This window comes from Papaver somniferum, chromosome 5 (assembly GCF_003573695.1).
Source record: "Papaver somniferum cultivar HN1 chromosome 5, ASM357369v1, whole genome shotgun sequence".
Taxonomy (NCBI): Eukaryota; Viridiplantae; Streptophyta; class Magnoliopsida; order Ranunculales; family Papaveraceae; genus Papaver; species Papaver somniferum.
In genome coordinates this window covers 155536993-155564564 of record NC_039362.1, presented here as the reverse complement: position 1 = coordinate 155564564, position 27572 = coordinate 155536993, and the positions used below count along the sequence as shown (strand labels likewise).

Here is a 27572-nt window from a genome sequence, read left to right as displayed (position 1 = left end):
GGTAGTCCTGAAACCATGTATCTGAGTTACCCTCACAATGAAGCCAACATAACTTTCTGTTCCTCGTCCATAACATGTAATTGGGAAAAAAAATTACATTTTCTAATCCAAGAGATAGGGTTGTTAGTTGTTACCATCAAATCTAGGAAACTCTACCTTCGGTTTATGAGGGTTAGAAAATTGATTGAAGATTTGACGGTTACCTCCATTGTTGCTTCATTCAAAGATTGGTCCGGAAAGTGAAATCCGTGAGGGGTATGCAGTACTCCACCATCATTTTTTAGTCTGTTAAAGATTCTTTCCTCTATCGACTGCATCTCTATGTTTAATGAATTTGAGATACTACCTCGAGCTTCATCAAACTTCTTAACAATTTCTTCATGATTTTTCATCAGCGTATCAAACTTTTTGTGAAGATCATCGAAATAGTTTTTGGTTAACCCTTGTTCACAGGACACTCAGATCCAGTGCTCTGATACCAATTGTAACAATCTACCTTACAAGTTGGCTCAGGAACAACTCTTTGAGGTAGAGAGAAATGGAAGAGAAGAAGATAAGAGCTTTTTGATTAATAATTTGATAACCAATCCAAGGTACAAATATGGCATCATATTCCTTAATCTCACCTACCAGCGTCCACATCACGTGTGAGACACACAGACATAAATAACAACATAAGACAGAATTACAATTAATATTAAATGCTAAATAATTAACTAATTAAACGACTGGCTGTCTTAACCAGAATTGGGGTAGCCAAATTCATGACAAATTCGCGAGATCCACTCTCACCCTTTTCGCAGAAGAAAACTCTCATGATGTAATGTCTCATAAAGCAATTTATCTGGTAATATCAAAACGGAAAGAAAAAAGATGTAAAAATTATGATTATTTATAAAAGTAATTTGGTCTGCATCCGGTATTTAAATTTAAATCGGGAAGTCAATGTCCGCCTAACTACTTCAAGCTCCAAAACTGAGAAAACACCATTAGGTAAGAGAAAACACCATCAGACAAGAATAGTATTTCATGTAACCATCCATCCATACCTCCAAGCTCCAAAACTGAGAAAACACCATCAGGAAAGAATAGCATTTCATGTAACCATCAGGCTAAGTTTTATGGGCTAGATTGAGCTGCTAGATTAGCAGAAATGTGTTACAATTCACAAAAAAAGTGTTGTCTATTTGTTAACACTAGTTCTCTCTCCTAGGAATTGCTCGCAGGTGAACTAGCAGTTAGATAGTTACGCTGAATCATTCAGCGGCGGGAAAACCACCATTTCGCGGAATGATTCAGTGCTGGGCGATTTAAGTCAGATATGACGGTTGAGATTTAAAGTGTTGAACCGCGGTGGCCCCAGCTGATGTGGGCTGCTAGACTAGCACTCCCATAAGACTTACGTAGTTGTCCTAGCTGACGTGGATCGCCAATTTAGCTGCTCACCCCATAAGACGTAGCCTCCGGCAAGAATAGCATTTTATGTACCCATCGATCCATACCTCCATTGTAGTCCAGCCCGGTTAGGATACCTGGCTTTCACCCAGGCGACCCGGGTGCAAGTCCCGGCAATGGGAAAACTTTTTTCTTTTGGCAAGTCGATAAGCTCGGCAAATTGAAAACTTCCTTGAAGTTAAAATTAGTAAATAGCTAAATTAAGTTGGTTTAAACTGAGTTAATCAAGCATATTTATCTGGGAAAGAACCAGATCTAGAACAGCTCTTGAGAATTTTCTAAGGTCGAAGAAAAAATGGAGATCCAAGAAATATCTCAAATGAGATAATCTGATACCCTCATAGAGAGTTGTATTAAGAGTTAATAAATGGGTGATCATTAAGAATCAAGACGACTCTATACATATAGAGTTGCACATATCGGGTTAAACACCAGGATTACTACACCCAAAATAACAGACTAAAGATAGACACCCAGACATATACTGGTTAAACACCAGGATTACTACACCCAAAATAACAGACTATAGATAGACACCCAGACATATACTGGTAATAGAAAAAGGGAAGCCACTGCCTTTCTCAAAGAAACCTACTACTATACACAGAAAAGTGATGTTTCAGCATGCAAGATGGAATCGTTAGTGGGAAGATGTAAGTGATTGACTAGCTCCAAGACGTGAGACCATATTTCTCAGCAACATTGTACATGACAAGACTTTCCCACACAGGGCCAAATAGATGCTCTCCTCCAATCGCAAATGTGAGAGCCCAGGAAGAAAGCAGCACAGTGAATATTGAAAATCCAACTGCTGATCTGAATACATCTGCAAGCAAAAGAGTCAACATAACAAGGTACAGCATTAGATAACGGTACGGACGAAGCTGAATGAAGAGATGGGGCTCGGGGAAAGCTGCTAAATGATTATTATTATATAAAGAAACTCCCCCAAACCGTGTTTCCAAATGCATGTATCCCTGAAAAGTGGCTGCGGAAGCCACTGCCACCCTGAAATGATAGTCAAAAGCATAGAAATGTTTCGGGTATTCCATCACTATAATTCCAAGAGCAAGCTACTTAACTGTATGTAGAGGAGTGAAAACAATTGAGCGCAGATGGTGCCATACCCTATGTTTTTGAGTGGTGGGGTGAGTCAGTCTATAAAGTTGAAATGTCCAACAGTATGACATTGTACAGTGCGACAGAATTTTGACCAACAGGATGAAGGGGGAAGTTAACCTTTTCTATTTCCCAAATGCATTTTGAACTAACCATCCTTGTCATTCATGCTATGATCATTGTATTACAAATCACTAATTCCCCTTTGGCGGGTGACTAGTAAGTGCATATGAGAGAATCATGGTCTGTTTCTCATCACATTATGAGTTAGTACTCTGCAATACAATTTGCGTAAGCAAGTGATTAGGCTGGAGGCAACAAAGTAATACTAAGGGGACTTTCCAAAATTATACTAATAGGTATTTCATTTCTTTTAACATCTTGAAGAAGATACACAAACTTTACCAGATAATATTTGTTCATGATTCAGAAATAAACACCTTTCACAGAAACTTTTGACAACCAAAAGAGCCTAAAATTTCAGTATTCAAATAAAAAATCCTTGAAAATGATCCCCGGGAAATAACATCATCCTCAATTGCATACCAGAATTCAGATTGACAAAAACACCTACTATTACTTTGTCCCGTGATCCATTTCTACCACCTATCCAGGGAAATTTATGTCTTCATTTCCGTAGCACAATAATCATAGTATTCACTATTCATTTTTGCATCTAGGTTTTCTTAGTCTTAGTCTAATTTAACAGTCATGTAAACGTTCATACTACTAACCTACATTTCTAGCTTCTATACGTCGAAAAGCAATAAAAGGAAAATCCCCTTAATTATTCCTTCCACGTTACTTCCCCTCAAGATCACCATTCTTATCATGAATTATTTCTCTATAAGTACCTGTTGATCAATTCAGACACCAATCGTATCCTATTTGAGGAACACTAACTACCTAAATCCACCAAGCTTAACAGAAGCAACTTATGCGAGTTCCTGCAGTGACAATCCTAATCCAAAAAACCAATAAAGACATGAAAATGAAGTAAAATTTGATAGATTCAGATGTTAATTATCATAAAATCAGCTATTAATCCATTTCAACCCAACATCTTTATCCACATTCCTTTCAGTAATAAAATTGGATCTTCACATAATAACATGTATCAAGAATAAAGCAATATCGATTCCGAGATATCAATTTACCCAACAAAAACCTAAAATATGAACCCTAATCAAATGAAGTCTTAATAAAAGTGAATAATAAGAATGACTTACACTGGCGAATACGAGGGAAGGAAGAAGTAGTGAGAACAGGCCAGAAATAGAAGCAATTAACATCCCAAAGCCATGGAAGCAAAAGAAATCCAAATTTGAAGAAGTTACGAGCATAACTCAACGACTCTTCTTCAGTTAATCCTAAAGGTCCATCGATTGTTGGCCATACTTCTACTGGTGCCTGATTGCTTGTTCTCCGTCGTCTGATTAGCCCTGCTTCTGCTGCTGCCGCCGATGATCTTAATTCCCCTATACTCCTTCTTTCTCCCGTTTCATCTGCCCTCTCCATCTCTCTCTTTCTGTCGAACAAATTTTTGTGCCGTCTGGCTCAGTGGCTGGGACTTTATAAATGAAACCCAAAAATGGAGATTTTGTTCACGTGATTTTAAAGTGGGTGATGAAAACCCAACCGAAGAGAGAGAGATTTTTGATTCTTTTTTCCTTATCTCTGGGAGAAAAACAGAGGATGTGAAGAAAAGAACAGGAAATTGGGTGGATTGGAATGGCATTCTCTTCTTCATCTGCTGCTTCTGTAACTCTGTCTCGGAATTCATTGTCATGTCTCAATTCTACATTTCCTTATCATCAGAACAAACTGAGAATGATTACTGAAACATCTTGGAAATCGTCGTCATCATCATTGATTATTAGAGCAGTAGCAGATTCTGCTGAGGCTGACAAGCAAAAGACTGCTTCTACTACTTCTACTCAGACGCCGAAGGTTAAGCCATTACCAAAGAAGCCTGTTTATTCTAGTAATAATCATCCTTAAAACTTCTCTTAACTTTCTTTTATCAATTGATCAAATCTTAATTCGAAGTTTATTGAATTGATTAGCTAAATTATCTACTTGCAGTGAAGAAAGGTCAAATCGTTAGGGTTGTCAAGGAAAAGTATCTCAATAGTATCAATGTGAGTCCCTTTTCTCTCAAAAGTCTCAAATTCAGTTCTTTTACAATGGAATTTGACATTTTCAGTCCTACATTCGCCTTCATGAGAACTTCATTTTGATGAACTAGTATGTCAAATCTGTGCTAATTAGACCTGTGATCCTTGATTATACGCAATTATTTGAACTTGTTTTGAGCTACTGTTTATATTTCTTTCTGCAGTACTTGTCAGTTGGACATCCAACGTATTACACAGGCTTAGATTACATTTATGAAGACCGTGGCGAGGTAACTTATTCTGAAAGGCCTTTCCTTGGAAGTTTTGCTCATATATAGTAACTTTATATGCCTACTAACTGCTTGTTGCTCATCTTTCAATATGATACTCTTAGGTTTTGGACTTGCGACTATTCGACACGGAAGAGTATGCTCTTGTAAGTTATAGTACTTATTATAATCCTGACTTCTGAATCTTTCACTTTTGCGGTTATCACTTTGATGAGCTCCATGCTGGAATGTTCTATCGTAATTTCTTTTCCATTTGGGAGGGATAAATGTTGGGCTGAATTCGCCAAAAGGGTTACAGTAGAGAATCTGAAATGCTTAAGCTATGAAATTGAGCCTCATTGGCAATTGCACTTTGTCAGACCTCATATTGTCATAGTTAAAATTGCAGAAAGTAAGACTGACTGAATTTTCCGAAATCATAAAACACTGCTTTCCGTTGTCTTAACTGACAACCGTGTGGCTTACAGATTGCTTGGGTTGGGATCCCAACTGCACCAGCTTGGCTTCCTACAGACATGCTCATCAAGGTGCTTATAAAACTGCAATACCATTTTGATGACTTTCGGTTTAAAGCACTACTGAGTGTTTCTTAAGCTGTAATGACCAATTTGGCTTCATGTGCAGTCGGATAAGCTTGATTATGAGAGAATGTAAAAGAATATTGAGCTCGGAATGCTGGATCCACGCATGAGTTCTCTTTGATCAATTTATTATGCCAGAGAGTTTGCAGTATTTGCGTAAGTTCACATTGCTGTAGTAGACTAAACAAATTTACAGTATGTTTTATATGTACTAAAAGTCAGTGCTATTTCATGAAAGAGCTTATGTATATAATGTTAAATCATACTGTATTTCATTGCATTGTTCGGGATATCTAAGTGCTCAATTACCTACATAGAGATGAATTGAAGAGTTACTATCCATTTTGCAAATTTCTGGATCTAAACACAAAATACTCTTGCGCAACTAAAAAGGAGCACTTGGCCTGTGCACTTGGTGGCATACGAGCATTATGAGTAGGCTAGAGATGAATAAGTTCAGGAATCTTCGATTGTGGAAGAACCATTGCTATAGCAGAAAGTGAGAGTTAGGCTTAGTTCGAGCGAATAAGCTTGTAAGGTGCATTTGTTGGACAATTTTGTTATTTTTCCCTTTATACAATGAAAAGGAATCAGTTTGCACAGCTCTTGTGTTCATATTCCCTTAATCTTGTGAATTAAATAGCATGGTTGAACCTCTTGTGCAGTATGGGATGCAATAATAGTTAAGAGAGAAAACGAAGTCTTCAATTGCCAATCTGAAGAGATTTTTGCTGTTTGCACTTGGTGGTGCGAGCTTAGACAGCTGAAGCACTTGTGGTTCTGAGAATTGCGCCTCGGAAAATTGCAGAGACAAATTGGGTATGGGACACCAAGCTACATTGTTAACTCATGGATTACATCTTACCTCCAAATAAAGAATCTTTGAGCACGACGATCTTGAATGACAGCATTTACAGGCAATGCAATGCACCTTAATCAATTTTGAGGATATTGTATAAGCTGAATAGGCAGGTATTAAGATTTAACATTGGAGACAAGACCAGGCAGAAAAGAAAAAAAACAAATCATATAGTAATAACTTGCTTCAATTAATTACAACTATTTACTTCTGAAAGACGATATAAGATTCATGGAGATAATAACGAGATTAACAGTTTTCGATAGCTAGTTGTTGTTTAACAAATCATATGAATTTCTCTATGGATGCAGTTAATGTAGATTTTGGAACTGCACCAATGACACTATCTTTTTTCTCTCCATTTTTGAAGAACAACACGGTGGGAATACTTCTGATTCCGAATTTCGTAGCGACTCCTGGGCTATCATCGGTGTTGAGCTTGTAACAGACTACCTTTCCTGCATATTCTTTGGCCAATTCATCAATTACAGGTGCAATCATTCTACAAGGTCCACACCATGGTGCCCAAAACTCGACCAAAACTGGGGTTGTAGTGTTACTCATCACCAGATCCTCCCAGGTCGTATCGTTCACCACAGTAACTGCATCATATTCAGTTATATATACCAAGGATATGAAAAAAGTGGTCACACCAAAATCTACTGAGAGCAACTACTGTGATAAACTACAATGCAGTCAGTGTACAGGTGACTAAATCAAGAGTGAGGGATAGAGATTACCTTCATCAACAGCTTTGGCTTTGCAGACAACATTAAGGTTGCGGAAGTTGGCATGACCACCGGAGGGTGAAAAGGGAGAAGAGGAAGTTGAAAGAGATAAAGTACTGTAAGTAGTGTTAGATTTCAATCCTCTGCAGCTAAGCTTATCCTTTGAAACCAAGAAAGAAGTTTGATGTTGAGCAAGAGAAGCTCTGACGCTAGATATGGTGCTCACCTGAAGACTTGCGATTTCCAAAGCCATTTTTAATTGGTAGAACTACTTCTCTTCTCACTTCTATTTTCTAAGAAAAGATTGAAGGTGGGAGGACGTGAGGTTCAGATAGTAAGAAGAATCATTGAATTTTTTATTTTTCCTTTCTTTTCTACATTTCTTGCTTAATTTTTCTCGTGGATATTCCTGTTGCATTGTAAGGTGCTCAAATGCCCAAAGTGCGTGTGGATGAGATTTATCCCGAGTTTCTTTTATTTTGTTTCTTTCTTCATTTCCATTTATTTATTTTCTTTTTTATTTGCTTTCTAGCGTTGGCCTTTGAGGGCGCATGGGTGGTTGGTGATATTTGTAAAGGGATACTTGGCCGAGACAGCCACACAGGGCCAACAAGCCATGCCTGCTGTTTTAGTGTAGGGTGCTGACTGCTGGGTGCGGGAGAGGGTAAGTTGTTTTACTCCTGAAGTATATTATCTTGCCAGAAAATCAATGTATAATTGCAAAAATCAACGCTGCCAAGATGTTATAATCAGCAACAAAGAATGTTACAATTTAAATTCTTAGAAGACTATATATATATTTGTCATTGCATTACATCTTAAAACAGCAGGCATGGCTTGTTCCTGGTTTGAAGAATATTTTGAGAAAAATGAATTACCGGGGGTTGTGCTAAGACCTACTGTTTACATTTTTGGGTGTAGTGACGGAATTAAAATTCAGGAAATGGGCTATATAGCCAAAAACACAAGTTTTCTGGGACATATGGACTGGTAGAAGTTTCGTCTGGGTCAAATGGACAGTTTAATTTTTTAATTGAAACTGACCCAATTACCCTTTTGTAACTGCACGTTCTCCGTCTCCTCAACAAAACCACGTTCTCCTTCTCTCTTCAGATGAAAACCGCCAACATCCTTCTTCTTCATCTTCTCACAAACTAGAAGAGGAACAAATTCGTCCACTGTCTCCCTACACCAAAAACCATCAGAAATCGATTTCCTCCACCGTCTCCTAACCATCAACAGTAGCAGATTCATCAGAAACCATCCAAAAATAACTGCATGACCTGTTATGCATTGTTTAGAGTATCTGCATAACTTGTTATGCATATAAGAAGTGTTATTGTTTTTGTTAAGCATTCCCTGCGTCACTTATTGTTTTAATGCATAACATCTTATGCAGATCCAACATTGACAGCATGACAAGTTATGCATTGTTTAGGTTATCTGCATAAGTAGTTATGCATATAAAAGGGTTTTTACGCCTTCCCTGCGTCACTTATTGTTTTAATGCATAACATCTAAAAAAACACTATGAAGCCAAAATAAATAATGCATGAATCATTATGCACATATATAAAAATTAACTGCATGATTTGTTATGCATTGCTTAGAGTATCTGCATAACTTGTTATGCATAACTGGTTATGCAGTAAAAACAGCTATGCATAACTGCTTATGCAGTAAGAGCAGCTATGCATAACTGCGTAACTTGTTATGCATAACTGGTTATGCAGTAAAAGCAACTATGCATAACTGCGTAGCTTATTATGCATAACTGCTTATGCAGTAAAAGCAACTATGCTGAACTGCGTAGCTTATTATGCATAACTGGTTATGCAGTAAAAGCAAACATGGTGAACTGCATAACTTATTATGCATAACTGCTTATGCAGTTAAAATACAAACATTGTTTAACTGCATAACATCTTATGCAGATCCAAAAATAACTGCATGACCTTTTATGCATTATTTAGAGTATCTGCATAACTTGTTATGCATATAAAAAGCCTTATTATATTGGTTAAGCATACCCTGCATCACACATTGTTTAACTGCATAACATCTTATGCAGATCCAACATTGACTGCATGACAAGTTATGCATTGTTTAGAGTATCTGCATAACCTGTTATGCATATAAAGTTATGCCTTCCCTGATGAGTGTTATTAAGTCATGTTGCAATTTTAGGAGAACTTTAGAGATGAGTACAGTGCAATGGAGTTGGAACTCTGTGAAATCGAAACTAAAAGATTGAATCGAAAAGATCTGCATTGATCGTAAATTCAAAAACAAGCTTAAAATATCTAAAAATCCATTCGAAAACCTAAATTAAACTCTGTAACTTAAAATAATAGATCATAATCTTAAAGAAACTAAAACCTAGAATCGAATCAAGATTAAACAAGATCAGAATCAAAGTTAAACAAGATCAGAATCAAAGATAAAACGAACGAACCTGAGCTTGAATTTCAGATTATCTTTGCTGAGTAAATTGAATCTCTCAATCAGCTCCTTCGCAATGTGATAAAGTGCATAACAAGTTATGCAGTACAAAAATATGCAAAAAAATATGCATAACTAGTTATGCAGTACAAAGAAAATGTGCATAACAAGTTATGCAGTACAAAAAAAAAGTGCATAACTTGTTATGTGGCACAAAAATAAATGTGCATAACCAGTTATGCAGATGCATAACAAGTTATGCAGTACAAAGAAAATGTGCATAACTAGTTATGCAGTACATAGCTGAGATATCATCATCAGATTACTAAACCCAAAATTGGTTTGCATCTGTGTATATTGCATTGAAAATAAGATTACTAAACCCTAGAAAACATGATTCGAGACAAACCCAAATAATGTCACATAATCAACTAAACCCTGGATATTCCAAATCAACAACTAAAATCAAAAATTAACAAAGATTAATCTTCAAATTCATAAAAAATCATCAACAACTATTCAGAAGGAATCCAGGTATTCAGAACTCGGGCCATGAAAAGTCATCATGCTCGATTGCACAACAACACGTTGACCAGGCTTGGTCAGCATGATCGTATAATAACAAAATGATGACTTTTAATAGTGGCATCAAATGTTATCATGATTTATTTATTCCAACCATGCCGACTAACCATTACCAAACGTCGGCATGTTGTGGAATTTTATATCATAACGACTATTTGAGATTTTGCACAATAAGAATCGTGTGATAAATGCCCCATTAGTCGGCTTGGTAATAAATTGCTAACATGTTGACTAATCCAGGGTCGTCAAGGTTTGGATTTTCATAATGACGACTTTGGTACCTGTGTTATTTGTCTTTTCAAAATCGTTATTCTGCATAAAACAAACACTGACAACCGGTATAGTTTCGTGTGGGTTTACATAGATAAAGCTGTAAAAGGTCTCAATTTTCACCCGAGGAATCTTCATCTGCCTCAACCAAACCCGGGATATAGTCCGGCGCGAAACTCTTAAATTTTGGAATTCATGAAATGATAGCTTTCATCAAATGTGAATTCTTCTCCTTTTTCCTCCAAGTAGCGCATTTTTACGACTTCCTCCTGAAGAAACACAAACACAAACACAAACTTACTTTGTTAATGTTGTTTTAATGGAAGATTAAATCACATAGCTTATGTAAAAGAAACTCTAAAAATATTTACAAATCATCGGATTGACTAGCTTAAATGGGTGTGGTTAAAGATCCGTTGTCGGATATCTATAAAATCAATTATTCATTTTCGAATAACTTGGTATCTATCATGAATTTGCTGCAGAGATCTTATCTTTACATTTTCATAATCTCGTACATGTTAGATGTATATCCTCCCCCCAAAAGGTTTCGGGTTCAACCCTTTCATCTTGGACATTTTCACTTCTTGTTTCATTGTAGCATGTTTTGATTATGGACAAATCTTCACTTGATTTAAATGATGTTACGCTTGTATGTAGAGGTATGAAGTGAGTTAAAAGAGTACATGATGATGAATCTTGTTGAGTATATGGTGTGTGTATTTTGGTGGAGAAAACAAGTATATTTATAAGATTGTTTCAAAAACTAGTTGTTGGGAGATTGAATCAGTGCAGTTGTACTTGCACAAAATTTTGAATTTTGAAATCGTCATCATAATTTTCTTTTTCTTAAAATGACGACTAAGGTAAGTTTTTAAGGTCGTAATGTTAAAATCATGCCAACTAATCACTCGGGAGAAGTTCAAATTTAAGCATCTTTGGTCGTTATGGTTAAAGTTTCGTAAAATGACGGTTATGTAAAAGTCGTCATGGACTAATAAGATGTTTTCATCCAAGAAAATGTCAAATTTACGCAACATTGGTCGTGACGGTTCGAGTTTAGATAATTAAGACCGTTGTGTAACCGTCGCTATATCTGAATGTTGTTACCATGACGACTAATATCATATTTTATTCTATTAAAAACTCAAATTCATCCATTTCTAGTTGGCATGATAGTCGTTTTATAAAATGACGAGTATACCTTGGTCATCATGCTCGTAATGTTATTACCATGACGACCAATATGATGTTTTCATCCTGGAAAGTCTCAAGTTTAAGCAACTTTGGTCGTCATAATCGAAATTATTATAAAATGATGACTGATCCAGAGTCTTCATGGTCGTATTTTTACTACTGTGACGACCCTATTAAATATACAATTTGTGTTATCATGGTCGTCAGTCTGCACATAAGGAAAGATGACAACTTTGGTTTGGTCGTCATCTTACAAGTGTTAAGACCGCGACGAATTTTCGATTGTGTTAGATCATTGCTCGGTCGAACTCATAAGTGTTTCTATATCAAGATTGTTGTCAAATTTAGTTATCAAAACTATATCTTGATTTCTAGTCTGCAAGTAGTTAAGTCTCGGTCTAGGATAATAGAGTTGAGAATTGAGTCAGTCATCATATGCGTTCTACCATTTGAAGGCTAAGATCAACCGAAGCTTTTGGAAAACTTCATCAACAAAAGGTAAGTGAAGACTAAACCACCTATTTATCAAGTTATATTCACTTTTCTAACTTGAGACGATTGTCGCATAACTACTTATACTAAGCTTGCATAAACAAGAATTTCGAGTCCAGAACTAATTATTTAGTTTAGGAATTTCTCGAGATATAATAACTAAGCTTAATGAACATTTGTTCATACTTGATCAAATTCGGTAGAGAACAATTTATTGTTCGGAACCAAATCAAGATTCAAGTTCATCATTCAAAAATAGCTTGGATCATTGATAAGTTTCATTGTTGTTACTCAGGAATGTTTCAAATTGATTTAGAGAAATATAGAACTACTATATTCGGAATATGTATGAATCCGTATTACATGTTTTCGTACACGTGGCGGAGTAGATATAAAATATATATATATATATATGTCGACTTTCAGATTTGTGTGTTATGCATATTCATATGTACATCATGGGGAAATTTGTTTGTTTAGTGATCCGGATAGGTTTGTATATTCATATACAAACAATTATGGAACTGTGGTAAGGGAACCGGGTTAAGATATTCAAACCAGTATGCGAACCAAAACAATTTTATGTTCTAGAACCAGTTCAGTACCCAAACCGGTTTGCAAGCTGATTATTCAGTGAACTCCACAACCGTAAAAGGTCTACGAGTTTGTAAAAGGTACATGAACTAAAAAGTTCTGTAGACTCCGTAACTTTAAGTTGGGTCAAAGTTTGCAAACTGGTACGTGAACTGAAAAGTTCTGTAAGACTCCGGAACTTGGTAATTGCATAAGTGTGCAAACTGGTTTATGAACTGAAAAGTTCTGTTGACTTCGGAACTCGTAATTGCATATAAGTTTGCAAACTATGCCGATTCACGAACGGTTCAAATAATTATACCTTGTACATTTACAAACTATGTCGATCATGATTCAATTGCGAATAAATTATTTCTATGAAGTAATTTGCATTTGATCTTTTCTCTAATTAACACTAGACTCAATTGATCACATGATTGTGACTTAATTTTAATGTCTTAATGAAGATGAAAATGAGTGTTAAGCTTTTGAGTTCAAATCGGCTAGTTTTGTCTAAACATGTTGAACATAGTCTTTATACACAGTTCAGTTACGGTTTACCTAACCATAGTGTATATCTTGTATATGTGATTAAGATTCAAATCTTTCATCTAATGGTGGATATTGTTTGCTTAATTCCAAAGCTATCTTAGCTTAAACCTAAAGCAACCTAGGCTTTGAAGTCTATATAAGGGGAACTCTTAGCAACTTGGATCTTCGAATCCTGACACTACTTTTTGGTGTGTCCTAGTTGTATCTAGAGTCGTCCTCTCTAGAAACTCTTTTAGGGTTTAGCGATTATAAAGACTTCACAGAGATTCGTGAAGCCAAGTCCAGTTATCTTTTATCTTGATAACTTGAATATCCTGATCTTGATTGTTTGTAGAGCTTGCTCCAATGATCTAGATAAATAGTAATCAACAGAGTCTCTTCGCCGCTTACTTTGTTGAATCCACGATTTTTATAATTGTGAGGTGTATAATAATCTGGACTGCACTTCGCGTTGCATAGTTCGGATTTTGAGGATAGCCAGACTTTTGTCTAAGTTGCTATCGATTTCCATCATCTGGATCTATCATTTGATATGATCATCCATTTAAATCGTAAATCAAGAAATAAATTATAGGATTAATCTGTGGGAGGAAAATTTGGTTTAAAGTCTTCAATTGAGGTTGAAGCAACTCTTAGTTGTGGGTGACATCTGCTAAGGGAATCAATTGCGCAGAGTCTTGCGAGATTCATGAGGCGTAAGGAGCTCGACTGTACCTTAATCGGTGGATTTCCTTTTAGGGATCAACTACATTCCATACCGAAGTTAATTGGTAGAAGGCTAGTGTCTGTAGCGGTTTCATACAGTATGGTGTCCAATCTGGACTAGGTCCCAGGATTTTTCCGCATTTGCGGTTTCCTCGTTAACAAAACTTCTGGTGTCTGTGTTATTTATTTTCCGTATTATATTGTTTATCTTTATAATTAAAATATCACAGGTTGTGCATTGATCAATCACAGTAGCTCGGTCCAACCTTGTTAGTTGGAAAAGACTTGATTGATTGATTATCAACCTTGTGCGTTGATTGATCCTTGGACATTGGTCTTTGGTACCGTCCAAGAACTCTATTTGTAGTTAGGTTCACGGATTCAATTCTATAAGCGTTCTAACGACAAGAGAGAGGGAGAGAGAGATAACTCTAGGAACTTTCCTTGATTGAGTTTTTAGTTTCGGAGTTGTACTGAGTTTGTCCATACATATTTCCTAAGAAAAAGTTGGTGGTGTATTTTGGTACCCCCTGTGTTTTCAGTTGGTATCAGAGCAGGCAAACACATTAAGACCTAATAAGTCTTTGTTTGAAGCAGTATGATTATATGGACAGGAGTGCAATCTCTATAAATGTACCGCCAGCGTTTGATGGCTCTAATTACTTATCGTGGAAAATCGCTATATTTCCTTTCTACATGCCCGTGACTTTGAGACATGGAAAATTGTAGTTATTGGTTATAACGCACCAACAGTTTTTATAGACGGAGCTACTATTTCAAATCCATTGATAGAATATAGTGAATCCGAGATTAGTGTTGTAAAGCATAATTCAGATGGGTTAAACGCTAATATTCACGCCATAAGCCTAGATCTTCAGCACCATGTGACTTCGTGCACTAGGTCTAAAGAGCCATGGGATATCTTAGAAACTGTATTCGAGGAAGATACCTCAGCGAAAGATGGTAGGCTTCAAAACCTAACTTCTAACTGGGAAAACCTCTGCATGTCTGATGAGGATTCGTTTAAAGAATTTAATCAAAAGGTGTCTAGTATTGTTAATGCTTGTTTTGTATTAGGGAAGACTATCTCCCAAAAGGACATTGTGATGAAAATTCTCTGATCCTTACCAGTAAGATACGAGTCTAAGAAACATGCCATCATGGAAGGAAATAACCTTGATACACTTTCCAGAAACACTCTTGTTGGAAAATTGAAGATCTTTGATCATGAACTGCAATCCAAAGCCAGAAAGGATATTGCGTTCAAGGAACTGAAAAATACTAAAAATCTTAAAGGGGAAAATGTTGACAACTCTAGTGATGATCTTGTCGATCCTAATTTTTCAGATGAAGATCTTGATAACTCAGTTTCTCTGACCACAAGACAGTTTAGAGAATTTCTTAGGAAGAGAAATAAACGATTCTCCATGGACAAACCTCCAACGTCAGCTAACCCACATAATCGTAATTCTGCTAAAAACTCGATTTCAACGATACTGACGATGAGGATATGCCACAGTGCTTCAAGTGTAAAGGATTTGGTCACCTTGCCAATGAGTGTCCAAATCGAAGGAAATACACTGGCAACAAGAGTTTGGCTGTGATACTTGACGAAACCTCAGATCATTATGATTCCGAAGAGGAAGAAAGCTCAAGTGTAGATCTCTTGGGTGAAATCGTCAATTTTGATAATTGTAGCAATAATCATATCAATCTTGGTAGTTTAATCGATGATTTTTCATCAAAATCATTGGAGAATGTGATGGAGTTTTCGAATACTAATGAGGATTCTGATATTATTTCAGGTACCATGTGTTTAACCACTAAAATTGTTCCTGAAAGAATCTTCATTCCGACATATCCTTATTATACCAGTAAAGAGTCACAGAATTGCACAATGTTTCAAATACAAACATAAACTACTGTATGTCAAAAAACTACAACGAAGATATAGTCGGTTGGCAAATGCACTTAAACTTGTTCAAAAGTCGAATATGAGGTACACAAAGTTAACTATTCTTCTTCTAAAAGATTGATGGATAAGGTAAATTCTCAAACAAAGAGAAGAGTCTGGACTAAACGTTGCATTTTAATGGATATTGTCAGTTTCGTGCAGGAATTTGGTGGTGAGGAGTCTTGTGCTCACTCAACACAGTCTAAGTGTGTTGAAATGTGCATATTATCTCATGTGCCCTTAAAAAGAGATAAGAACCTTGCACATCAGGGCTTTGGATCAAAGTTTGAATATTAGTACTTGGATATCTATATGTCTCAAGTAATGGTATTGTAAATTTTGATCTGCAAAACTTAAAATAAGTAGGGATAAAAATGACATTTTTTTTCCATTTTAGATTTTGTGTGCATGAACCTTTATAAGTTCTGAAATCATGCATGATAAATGACCTTGTCTTCAAGACTCGTATCTCTTTCTCAAGAAGGTTTTCTTGTTGAGCCATACTTTTGTGTTTCACAAATTCATTTTTCTCAACGAATCATGGAGGATACAAGCACAATATATTCTTGTGAAACCCTTGCTCCAATGTTTGTTGATACTGTTCCAACTAACAAGGAGAAAAGGGATGTCTATTTCTTTTGTCTCATCTCTTAAAAAGAGAAAAGAAATCAGAAGAAACCTAGATTGGATTACTCCAATCAGAAAAGGTTTGAATATCTTCTTGGAGAGCTTAGGAAAACCAAGAAGGAGGTGCACGGACTAAAGAATATTTTGCAAAAAATCTCTCAAACTACAAGATGCCCTTGTCAATCAACATCCTACCAGGTTTGCAGGAACTAACTCTTTCATTCATGAACCGTATGTTCCTTTGCCATTAATTGATAAGGAGTTTGGAGATGATAAGGAATTCTTCAAAGACCTTAATGTCTAGAAAACTTCTTTTGAGGATTTTATTCTTGAGAAGGATAACTACGGTTTGGTATAGCAAATATTGTGATTACACATAACTATTTCCAACGTTTTCATCTTGCATGTTTGTAGATTTATTTATTTAAATTCTAGAGTTGTTGGAAGATGAACTTGCAGTATGTAATAATTATTGGTTTAATTATTGCAAAAATCTTATGAAATATTTGTCCCTTTATGTTCTCGTGAATCGAGTTAATATTTCATATATGCTCAGAAGTTAAATCTATTATATTTTTATAAACGGAAAATAAAACAAACTCTTAGATATTTTTATCGCAGTATCGATCTTTCTGATCACATCTTTGTGTTTTGCTACTTGACACACTCCGTAAGGTTCTCTTATATTGAGTAAAATCAAGTAAAATTGTCTCGTTGTTCGTAACTAGCCTTGAGATTACTTTATGTCGATACTTTGGATACAAATCCTCGTGATTTGTTAATGTCCAAAAATCCTTCTTTTTCACGAAAGTAAGGTCACTCATGTTGTTCTCTCGGGAATGACATTTTATGGGGGAGAGTTCTTAAATGAACTTGTGCTTAATTGTTATATCTTTATGGGGAGTCTGGCTGTGGAATTATAAAGGGGATGCTTGTATCTTTTTAATCTCCTTGGATGAGCGCTAAGTATTTATTAATATGTGATATCATCTAAAACAAGTTGATACGAGGAGTTGCATTTTAACTATGTTATTATGTAGTATCTCCATCTTCTTTAAGCTTGAGATACCTTTTGGTTATATTCATTATGATCCCGCGATTTTCGTACCTTTGTTAATTTTATTAACAAAAAGGGGGAAAATTATTTAGTAGTTTTATGCTACATACATATGGTTTACGGATCATTATATAAGGGGGGGTGGATCATTTAAGCAATAGGTTTACCTATTAAACAAAAGATGTAAGTATTGATTAAGGGGGAGAAACATATCACCATAGTGTTACTTTAGAGTTGAGATACAATTGAACTTTGGAGAAATATAATAATAGTATGTGTCTGCATAACAATGATTGAGAATACTTTATTTTCAAAAAGTTGTTATTGTTATGGAATCGGTTCTTCAACAAAAACGATGCTGAGTTGAACACGTTCAGAATCATTGCAACTTGAAATTATGAAGAGTTTTAGGATAGTTGAAGAAACCAAGGAAATCAAGAAGACATGGTGCATCGAGGAGTTTTTCAAAACTTTATTTTTATTATGTTAAATAGTTTTATCGCTAAATTTAACAAAGGGGGAGATTGTTAGATCATTGCTCGGTCGAACTCACAAGTATTGCTATATCAATATTGTTGTAAAATTTAGTTGTCAAAAGTATATCTTAATTTCTAGTCTAGAATTATTTAAGTCTCGGTCTAGGATAGTGGAGTTGAGAATTGAGCCAGTCATCATTTACGTTATACCATTTGAAGGCTATGATAACCGAAGCTTTTGGAGAACTTCATCAACAAAAGGTAAGTGAATACCAAACCACCTATTTCTCAAGTTATATTCACTTTTCTATCTTGAGACGATTGTCGCATAACTAATTATACTAAGCTTGCATAAACAAGAATTTTGAGTCGAGCACTAATTATTTAGTTTACGAATTTCTCGAGATATAATAAAAAGCTTAATGAACATTTGTTCATACTTGATCAAATTCGATAGAGAACAATTTATTGTTCGGAACCAAATCATGATTCAAGTTCATCATTCGAAAATAGCCTGGATCAGTGATAAGTGTCATTATTGTTACTCAGGAATGTTTCAAATTTGATTTAGAGAAATACAGAACTAATATATTCGGAATATGTCTGAAGCCGTATTACATGTATTCGTACACGTAGCGAAGTAGCTATATATATTTATATCGACTTTCAGATTTGTGTGATATGCATATTCGTATGTATGTCATGGGAAAATCTGTTTGTTTCGTGATCTGGATAGGTTTGTATATTAATATACAAACAATTACGTAAATGTGGTAAGAGAACAGACTTAAGATAATCAAACAGGTATGCAAACCAAAAAATTTCTATATTCTAGAACCGGTTTAGTTCCTAAATCGGTATGCAAGCTGTTTCTTTAGTGAACTCCGGAACCGGCAAAGGTGTACGTGTTTTCAAACCGGTATGAAAAGATGAGGGTACCCAAATACACCACAATACTTTATTTATCCACCTATAAGTCCTCTTACCGAGAGTGATCGTCTATGGACAAAGTCAAGACAATACAACAAATCGGTATTCACACTTTGTGTGATGGTCTATGGATACGAGATCGAGACAATACGACTACCAAAGTGTGATACTTGATAATAGTTTTGGACTTAACCAAACTCTATAGGATCACTATCAAGTATATACGGAGTTAACGTTTGTATAATTTACTTTAAATTATATAAAAAAATATAATTGCGGAAAATATAAGTAAATCACACGGCAAGATTTTGTTAACGAGGAAAACTGCAACTGCAGAAAAACCCCGGGACCTAGTCCATAATTGAATACTCTCAGAATTAAGACGCTATACAAAATCTAAACCAACTTCGTATAGTTGAGACCAAGCTACTACCCCTAGTTCACTTAGTTCCCTCAGTATCCCTGCACTTCCGACTTCGATGAGTGCACGCACTGGAACAATTCCTTTGGATCGTATTCCAAACAGTAAAGGAACAGTAAATCTATTGGTAACAACTCTTTCGATTCTTTCAAGATAAAGATATCTCAAGTCATACGCAAAGGCTCTTCCGTTTAATCTAATAAACTCCTTTGCCTGGTTAGATCAATTTATCTAATTACTACAAAGTAGTCAAGTTTAGATTTGCAATCAATCGATATCAATTCCAACAAGAAACTATAAAGTGATGCCGATCTCACACAACTAATCAATCAAATCCGATTCTAGTTGGATCACAACCGATGAAGGCTTATGCACACCCAAAGATATGAGAACCAAATAAGAAATATTCTTTGTCTTCAAATCTTCTTTAATCTTTAATAAACACCTTCACAACACCACTTGAATCTCTTGTGATCAATCACACACAGAACGGAGTCTGTTGACAATGGATTATCACAAGATGTCTTTAGATCTACAAACAGTTCTAAAGATCCCGTCGATACTTCTATCTAGTTCGAGTGAATCTTATATCAGAAGAGATGATTCTCAAGAATAAACAAACTAGGTGCAATCAAAGTTTCAACAATTGTTAATCAATGATCAAATCAATAGAAAACTAAAAAACTGCAGTTATCTAGTTTTCCACCAACGGTACTCGTAGAGCTTCTTGATCCCACAGAAGTCTTTAAACGAGCGGTCATAAGACATTTCGCCTAATTAGGGTACTTTCCTTTCCGGATAGACGGATCCACCAGAAACAACAAAAATATGAAGTTTGTCTGGCTCTTAGTATAGTTTGCTAGAAATGCAAACTTATGTATTTATAGACCAAGGATGTTTGGACACCAAGGAATTTCCAAAACCGAAAATATTCTCAAGATATGCAATAAATAGCAAAATTCGGTTTTCCTAATTCCAATAAATACTTGTCCAAAATTTCTGAAATCTCTCAATATAAAATCTCCAATTAGTAAATGCACATTACTAATTTTTTATTCTCTAGAGATATGCATTTAATTGCTGGTAATTAAAGAATATAAAACCAAAAACCTTAATTAAAAGATTCTCAATTTATTTCGGCACAAGATCTCATTGAGTACTAAGGAATATCTTTGAACAATAAATGATAAGAGTTTCTAAACGTGTTCAAAGTACGTTGACATCTTTTTAATGTAAATCCTTATTCATATTTACATGGATTTACATTCTTGGTATCAGTTATACCACACTTCCAAACAAGTTTAGAATTGGTTCACCTATATTCCAAGATCACTATGTGATTGATCAAATATCAAATCACATACATGGGTTCAATCGGTTCTACCAATAACTATGATCGGTTATACCTTAATATGGAAACACTTTTAATCGGCCACACAAGTTACCAGGACCGGTTACATCAGTTACCAGTATCGGTTACATCAATTACCAGGAACGGTTACCATATACTGATGGTATTACTTGTGATCGGTCACACCATTTAATAGGATTGGTTACACCAATTACCAGGATCGATTGCACCAATTACTAGGACCGGTTACACCAATTACAAGTATCGCACACACTCTATGATCAGTCGCACCAATTAGTAGGACCGGTACACCAATTATAAATATCGATTATATCATCTCATGGTGATTACTTAGGATCGATTACAATAATTAATAAAAACTATTCATAACAAATCATAAGTCAGGCATTGTGATTAGTTATACCAAGATACATAACAAAGTTACGATCAATTCTACCATCTCATATATATTGGTAATCCAAAGATTTGCAATGAATAGTCGTACCAATAAGCCTAGCGATTTCCCTTTCATAAAACAAGTTCCCGAATGTACTTCCTTTCAACAAATGTAAAACATTGTTTCCTAGGATGAAATATTCACTATAACCCATTCACATAATTATAACAATATATACAAGAATGTGTCGATGTCATATCTACGAAGTTTAAAAGATAAGCGTTATACTTCGTAGTCTAATTCCCTAATACTGTGATCATACAAATATGACCATGTCACATCACTAGAGTACCATACACTACGTACAGTATATACAGCTTCACAATTATCTTTTCAATATAGCACGACTTGAAAGATACGTTAGAAATGAAAATAGTTCAAGTCAATATTATTAACCTCAAGAGGAAGGATGATGTTGTCGTTATAGTTCGCTTCTTCTTCACTTTCTTCAGGTCTTCGTAGTAATACTTGTATGTCTCAACATTCCTATACTTTCTAGTCTAACCCAAACGAAACTGGCTCTAGTATACAATCAAGTGACTTTAGATGAGTTTTGATTCACTAAAATATGACAACCAAACTTGACATACCAACGCTTGGTGAGTTCAATCGAGTTATTCTCTAACAGCACCTCGATCTAGGACTTAATGAGATAAAACCTACTCAGATAACACTTTAATTAGCTAATAGGTCTGTGAAAATTCCTCATGGTGTTATCGAGGATGTTCTTATTGAGGTCGACAAGTTTATTTATCCAACAGATTTTTTTATCCTAGATACTCAACTAGTATCCGACCCAGAGAACCAGATACTTGTTATTTTAGGTCACCCATTTTTGGCTACATTCAATGCAATCATTAACTGTCAAAATGGTATTATGAATATGTCTTTTCGTAATATGAATATTGAACTGAATTTTTTCAATATTAGTAAGCTACCCCCAAATTTGATGGCACGTGCAATAATTAGGTGAACATGATAGAAACATTGGTCCATGAGTCATTACCAAACACTTTGTTAGAAGATTCATCTGAGAAATACCTAGCAGTGACGTAGGTGGGGGGTGGCTTACCTATGATATAGCCCACCCCAAAATGTGTAAAAGCTATTCTTCCCAGTGTAATCGCTGGGAAAAATATTAATCAGCCCAGGGAAAATTTTTAATTATCCCACGAGTTACATTCGCGTGACTCAACTCATGAGTTGACTCCCTATACCGAAAAGTTAACAAGTTTTATTTCTTATATCTCTCGTCTTCTGCTCTTCTTTCTTAGTTTACATGATAGAATTGGGTGTGGGGACGAGCTTTGTTCGCGTGCATCTGAGGGTTCTCTCATAACTACAAGACAATATGGCAATATGACTAGCACATTATCACCTTTAAGTTCATTTATTGACTGATAATTGTTTATTTTATTTTGGTTTAAAGTTTGAGTTTGTGGAATTGATTATTGAGATTGTTTTTTCTAATTGGATCATCTGTATGATTATTTCCATAAGAATAATGAATTTATTGTTTTCGATTTAATTTTATTCATCTTCAATTCTTATTTTATATTGGGATTTAGGTGTTAACTTTGAATTTCAATTGGATCATTTTGTGAAGCTGTTTTCGATAATGTACCAAGAAATGCCAAGTATAACTCTCCTGCCATTCAAAAAAAAATACTGAATATTTTTGGTGTTAATTTTAGAGAGAAAATTTGAGACGAAATTAGGAATGCCAAGTTTGCATTCTTTTTGATGAAACAAATGTTGAATCATGTAAAGAACAATCTTTAGGTTCTGGTGTATACTCCTCAGGGTTGATCTCTATATTCGTATATTCTTTTTGATTTGCGTGTGGTATTGTTATCAAGGATATGTCGATTTCCATGATTCTACTAATAATACCGCACGCAAATCAAAGGACGATGGCTGGGATGCTTTCCATGTCATTCTAGAAGGTCCTTACATTACTGGTCTTGATGCTGACAGATCAATCTACCCTCTCCCTGAGGATTTTCCCGCTTACAATCCTTGGGAGTTCAAATGGACTGAGAAAGAAACTGTGGTATGTTGTACATATCTTTGCTTGTTCACTTTTCATTATTCGACATATTCCTCGCTTTGCTAACTAACTTTCTTGATTTCAGATTACCAAGTTGAAGAAGGACCTGAAGACTCATGGGAGACAAAGCACAATGGAGGCGTTACGTTCGATCACTGATGAAGTAAGAAATACTTCCTCTCATATTTTAACAATATTGTTGCCTCTGTTTCTTATCTTTATCTGTGTGCGAAGGTTGAAGCTAGAGATGTTAGTGGTTCTGGTGAAGCTGTAGGCATTAAAGGTAAAGGTAAGACTTGCTACAAGAAGACCGCTTCTAAATATTCCTCCAAAAATCCTTCAAAGAAACGGAAAGCACCTTCTCCTTCTACCTCAAGTTCCCACTCTGGTGATGATGAATTTCCCTTTCTTGATGATTCCCCCATCACATCTTCCATGGAGAAGTTATCTGGTATCTTTTCTGATTTCATGTCAGCAATTGGAAATGAACCGCTAACTCGCACATGTGAGACCATTGCGAAGATATGTGATGCATCTACTTTGGATCTTGAATCCCTTCGAGGAGTTGCCTCAGCATTGAGTCCAAGCTTTCAGTATTCACTTGGTTCTTTGGTAATTTCTATACTTTCGCACTCTCTTCGATGATATCTTCATGTTATATATTATTATATTCATCTTATATCTTCGCAGATGGCCCGCATTTCATATGTTGTTTCTTCATATTATCAAAGAAAACTTCGATCTTATGAAGTTACGATTGCTAAACTTGAAAAAGCGGGGGCCTAACAACACCACCCAATATTTCTCTTAGCAATCTGTATGGACAAACTCGAATATACTTTTAAGAGAATCAACAAGACTCAATCAATCAAAATTATATCAACGAGTTTATATCTCTCTTCTTGATTTGATTTACTCAAGCAAGAACTGCGAGTTCTAATCAAATACAAGGAATAACTTGGATGGTACCAAAGACCAATATCCAAGGATCAATCAATAACAATCAACAACCAAAGGTTGGATTACTCTAATTGATGATCTAACGCACAACCTATATTATTTCAATTATAAAGATAAAACAATATAATGCAGAAATTGAAATAACACAGACACCAGAAATTTTGTTAACGAGGAAACCGCAAATGCAGAAAAACCCCGGGACCTAGTCCAGATTGAACACACATTGTATTAAGCCGCTACATACACTAGCCTACTCCAAGCTAACTTCGGAATGGACTGTAGTTGAACCCTAATCAGTCTCTCACTGATCCAAGGTACAGTTGTACTCCCTACGTCTCTGATCCCAGCATGATACTGCGCACTTGATTCCCTTAGCTGATCTCACCCACAACTAAGAGTTGCTACGAACCAAAATCGCGGGCTTTGACAATAAACAAATATGTCTCACACAGAAAAGTCTACCAAAGGATCATTCTGTCTCCCACAGATAAACCCTAAAAGGTTTTGTTCCGTCTTTTGATAATAATCAAGGTGAACATGAACCAATTGATAACCCGATCTTATATTCCCGAAGAACAGCCTAGAGTTATCAATCACCTCACAACAATCTTAATCGTATGGTAGCGAAACAAGATGTTGTGGAATCACAAACAATGAGACGAAGATGTTTGTGATTACTTTTTATATCTTGCTTATCAGAGATAACAATCTCAAGCCAATCAATCTGATTGTACTCGTATGATAGAAGATGCAAGATCAGATCGCACAACTACGACAAAAGTAGTACCGGTCTGGCTTCACAATCCCAATGAAGTCTTTAAGTCGTTAAACTGGTTTTAGAAGAAGAAAACCAAAGGTTAAAGGAGAAATGACTCTAGCACACAGACTAGTATCACACGTAAGGTGTGGGGATTAGTTTTGCACAGATACTAGAGTTCCCCTTATGTAGTATTTCAAATCAGGGTTTGCAATTAAGTTACCTTGGTAACAAAGCAATCAATATCCACAGTTAGATGAAAACCTGATTTAGATTCAAGCTAATATTTCTCAACCGTTGATCGAAAACTTAGCTTGTTACACACACTTGAAAATGCACGCTTCTAGGTTTGTTAACCGTACCCAAACATATGCACTTGTTGGTTCAACAATAGTTAACCAAAAGGTTATCCATATGAGCATTTCATATCAACCACGTTATTCTTCACCATAACTATTTCAAATGACTTCAAATGAACTAGTTAGAGAGTTTTTCAATTGCAAGGAAATCTCGTGTACTACACAAGACACAATTGAAGCAAAGATGATTGATTCACTCGAATCGGTTCGTGAAATTTTATATCCACGGTTTGCAAACTGCATTCCTTAGACTTTTTAATTTTAAGTTCAGAAATCATCTTCAGATATATAACCTTCTCAAGTTCGCAGACTAGGTTTGCGGACTTAAGTTACCGGACAGAGTTTACAAACTCCAGTAGAAATTATCAGGTATGAGAACTTCGCCGGTTCGTGAACTGGGTTCGCGGACTTAGTTTCACGCAAGTAGTTTGTCAACTCCAGCAGAAATTCTCGGGTTTGAGAACTTCGGCAGTTTGCGGACTGAGTTCACGGACTTGGCTCATGCCATTCTTCCGGTTCTCTTGATCAACAAAGTTCGCAAACTTTGGTTCAAGGAAAAGGACTTATACATAAATGTGTTTCCACAATAATGCTTATGTCCACCATTGGTTATGTAATCTAAACTCTCATTTCAATCATTGAAACATTCTTAGAGGATGTTATATAGTTGTTACACCATTTCTCTTCAAAGCAATTTTCAAGATGATTGAAACATATCATGACTTTCGTCACATGGTAAAGATAAACTTGGTTAAAGCGAAAATCTTACCAACTCATATTTCGAGATACAGATAGGCGAGGTATACTCGGATCGAAATGCCAAATGTGTATAATCAAAGTCTATATATATATAGCATACGACTTCTTGTCTCAAAGAGTAGGAGATAGATTCGATAGACTTTTGAGTGATATATAAGTTCAAGTATTCACATACCTTTTTGTCGAGAAGTTTCGCCGGTTCCTTGAGTAGTTCTTCTACTTGTATGATGAATCGCCATGAAGTCCTTGATCTCAACTACACTTTTTATCCTAGTCCGAGACTTAGCTATAATAGACTATAAATCAAGACTTGTAGTTTTGATCACTAACATTGACAAACATGCTTGAGATAGAAACGCATGCGAGTTCGACCGAGCAATGCTCTAACAAAACTCGAAGATGAGGTTTTCACTTATAAGAATGATATATCCAATCTTCGCAGGAGGAATGGTCAGTTAGTTGGTGCATAATTCCTGATTTCTTCTTCCCTTTTGTTTGTTCGTCTCTTTCGCTCCTTTTTAATTGTGTATTCTTGCAGAGATTTACAGCTTACTGACGAGGCATCCTCTCCATTTCGCTCCCTTCACCATCCTGTTGATGATGATACTCTCCTTAAGCATCTTAATGCTTCTCTGAATAATATTTCTGATGACAAATTAAGAACTTTTTCCTTGGAGGAACTCAAGGCGAAGTATCGAATCCTTAATATTTATTATAGGAGTGCCTTATCTTCCAGTAATGGCTTTAGGCGCCGTTTTTAGGAATCCAAAGAAAGGGTTAAGGTTTTAGAATCTAGGATTAACACTCTTATTACTGAGAAGGATCAGGTTACTCTTATAGGTGCGAAAGCTTTAAAGGAATTTCAAGAAACTATCCTCCAAGTTCAAGTGGAGCGAGATCTAGCTATAAGCGGAAAAACGCACTTGTTGAGCGAGGGAACTTGATCCGTTCCCGACTTCTTATAGAAAGTGATGCTGAATTTGAGTGGGCTTCTAGAGTCTTAGATAGTCCTAGGAGTGGTTTAGTTGTGAATGTTAGTCTTGGATCGGATCATGCCGTCTTGGTTAAGGATATTATTTCTAATAAATAAGGTTGTTTATTATGCTTTTCCATTTGTTATTTCTTGAAAGATATTCTTATGTGGCATTAACCTTCTGATTTTCTTTCGCAGAGGATGAAAAGAAGTATCTTGAGAAAATTGAGAGTTTGGAAGCGAAACATTCCGCTCGTGATTCCAAGTATCGCAGACTCAAGAAAAAGTTGGCTGTCACTGTTTCTAATAATATCAAGGATGATATTCGCGTTCGTGACGCGGCAAGTAAGAAAGTTTATGCTGATAATGGCATTCCCCTATTAAATTATAATCTTGCTGACGTTTCTTCAAATGAAGAAAACTCTGATATCTCTGATAGTGAAGTAGAATATGAGGAATATGAGGAGACTGATGAT

The 27572-nt window shown here is 35.8% G+C and overlaps 3 protein-coding genes and 1 non-coding gene across 4 annotated transcripts; 2 read left to right on the top strand and 2 right to left on the bottom strand.

The window, feature by feature from the left end:
• The first annotated feature begins 1503 nt into the window (after positions 1-1503).
• TRNAE-UUC lies at positions 1504-1577 on the top strand. Its single transcript has one exon. It is a non-coding gene; the product is annotated as a tRNA-Glu (tRNA).
• A 178-nt stretch (positions 1578-1755) lies between these two features.
• Positions 1756-4105, bottom strand: LOC113283302 (probable gamma-secretase subunit PEN-2). Its single transcript, XM_026532511.1, has 2 exons — positions 3804-4105; positions 1756-2281 (listed from the first exon to the last, which is right to left on the bottom strand). The coding sequence occupies exons 1-2, from the start codon at positions 4090-4092 to the stop codon at positions 2121-2123; spliced, it is 450 nt and encodes a 149-aa protein (XP_026388296.1). The 5' UTR covers positions 4093-4105; the 3' UTR covers positions 1756-2120.
• A 139-nt stretch (positions 4106-4244) lies between these two features.
• On the top strand, positions 4245-5876 carry LOC113278009 (NAD(P)H-quinone oxidoreductase subunit O, chloroplastic-like). Its single transcript, XM_026526958.1, has 6 exons — positions 4245-4558; positions 4660-4715; positions 4916-4981; positions 5086-5127; positions 5449-5508; positions 5606-5876. Exons 1-6 carry the CDS (start codon positions 4306-4308, stop codon positions 5633-5635), a joined length of 507 nt encoding a protein of 168 aa, XP_026382743.1. The 5' UTR covers positions 4245-4305; the 3' UTR covers positions 5636-5876.
• Positions 5877-6569: 693 nt separating this feature from the next.
• Positions 6570-7523, bottom strand: LOC113283301 (thioredoxin-like). Its single transcript, XM_026532510.1, has 2 exons — positions 7162-7523; positions 6570-7023 (listed from the first exon to the last, which is right to left on the bottom strand). Exons 1-2 carry the CDS (start codon positions 7400-7402, stop codon positions 6707-6709), a joined length of 558 nt encoding a protein of 185 aa, XP_026388295.1. The 5' UTR covers positions 7403-7523; the 3' UTR covers positions 6570-6706.
• Between the last annotated feature and the right edge of the window lie 20049 nt (positions 7524-27572).

Coding starts and splice junctions, on each gene's coding strand:
- LOC113283302 (XM_026532511.1), bottom strand. CDS start 4,092: ATGGAGAGGGCAGATGAAACGGGAGAAAGAAGGAGTATAGGGGAATTA. Junction 2,282..3,803: donor CTTCCCTCGTATTCGCCAGT/GTAAGTCATTCT, acceptor TTTTGCTTGCAG/ATGTATTCAGATCAGCAGTT.
- LOC113278009 (XM_026526958.1), top strand. CDS start 4,306: ATGGCATTCTCTTCTTCATCTGCTGCTTCTGTAACTCTGTCTCGGAAT. Junction 4,559..4,659: donor AAAGAAGCCTGTTTATTCTA/GTAATAATCATC, acceptor ATCTACTTGCAG/TGAAGAAAGGTCAAATCGTT. Junction 4,716..4,915: donor AGTATCTCAATAGTATCAAT/GTGAGTCCCTTT, acceptor TTCTTTCTGCAG/TACTTGTCAGTTGGACATCC.
- LOC113283301 (XM_026532510.1), bottom strand. CDS start 7,402: ATGGCTTTGGAAATCGCAAGTCTTCAGGTGAGCACCATATCTAGCGTC. Junction 7,024..7,161: donor AGCCAAAGCTGTTGATGAAG/GTAATCTCTATC, acceptor AATATGATGCAG/TTACTGTGGTGAACGATACG.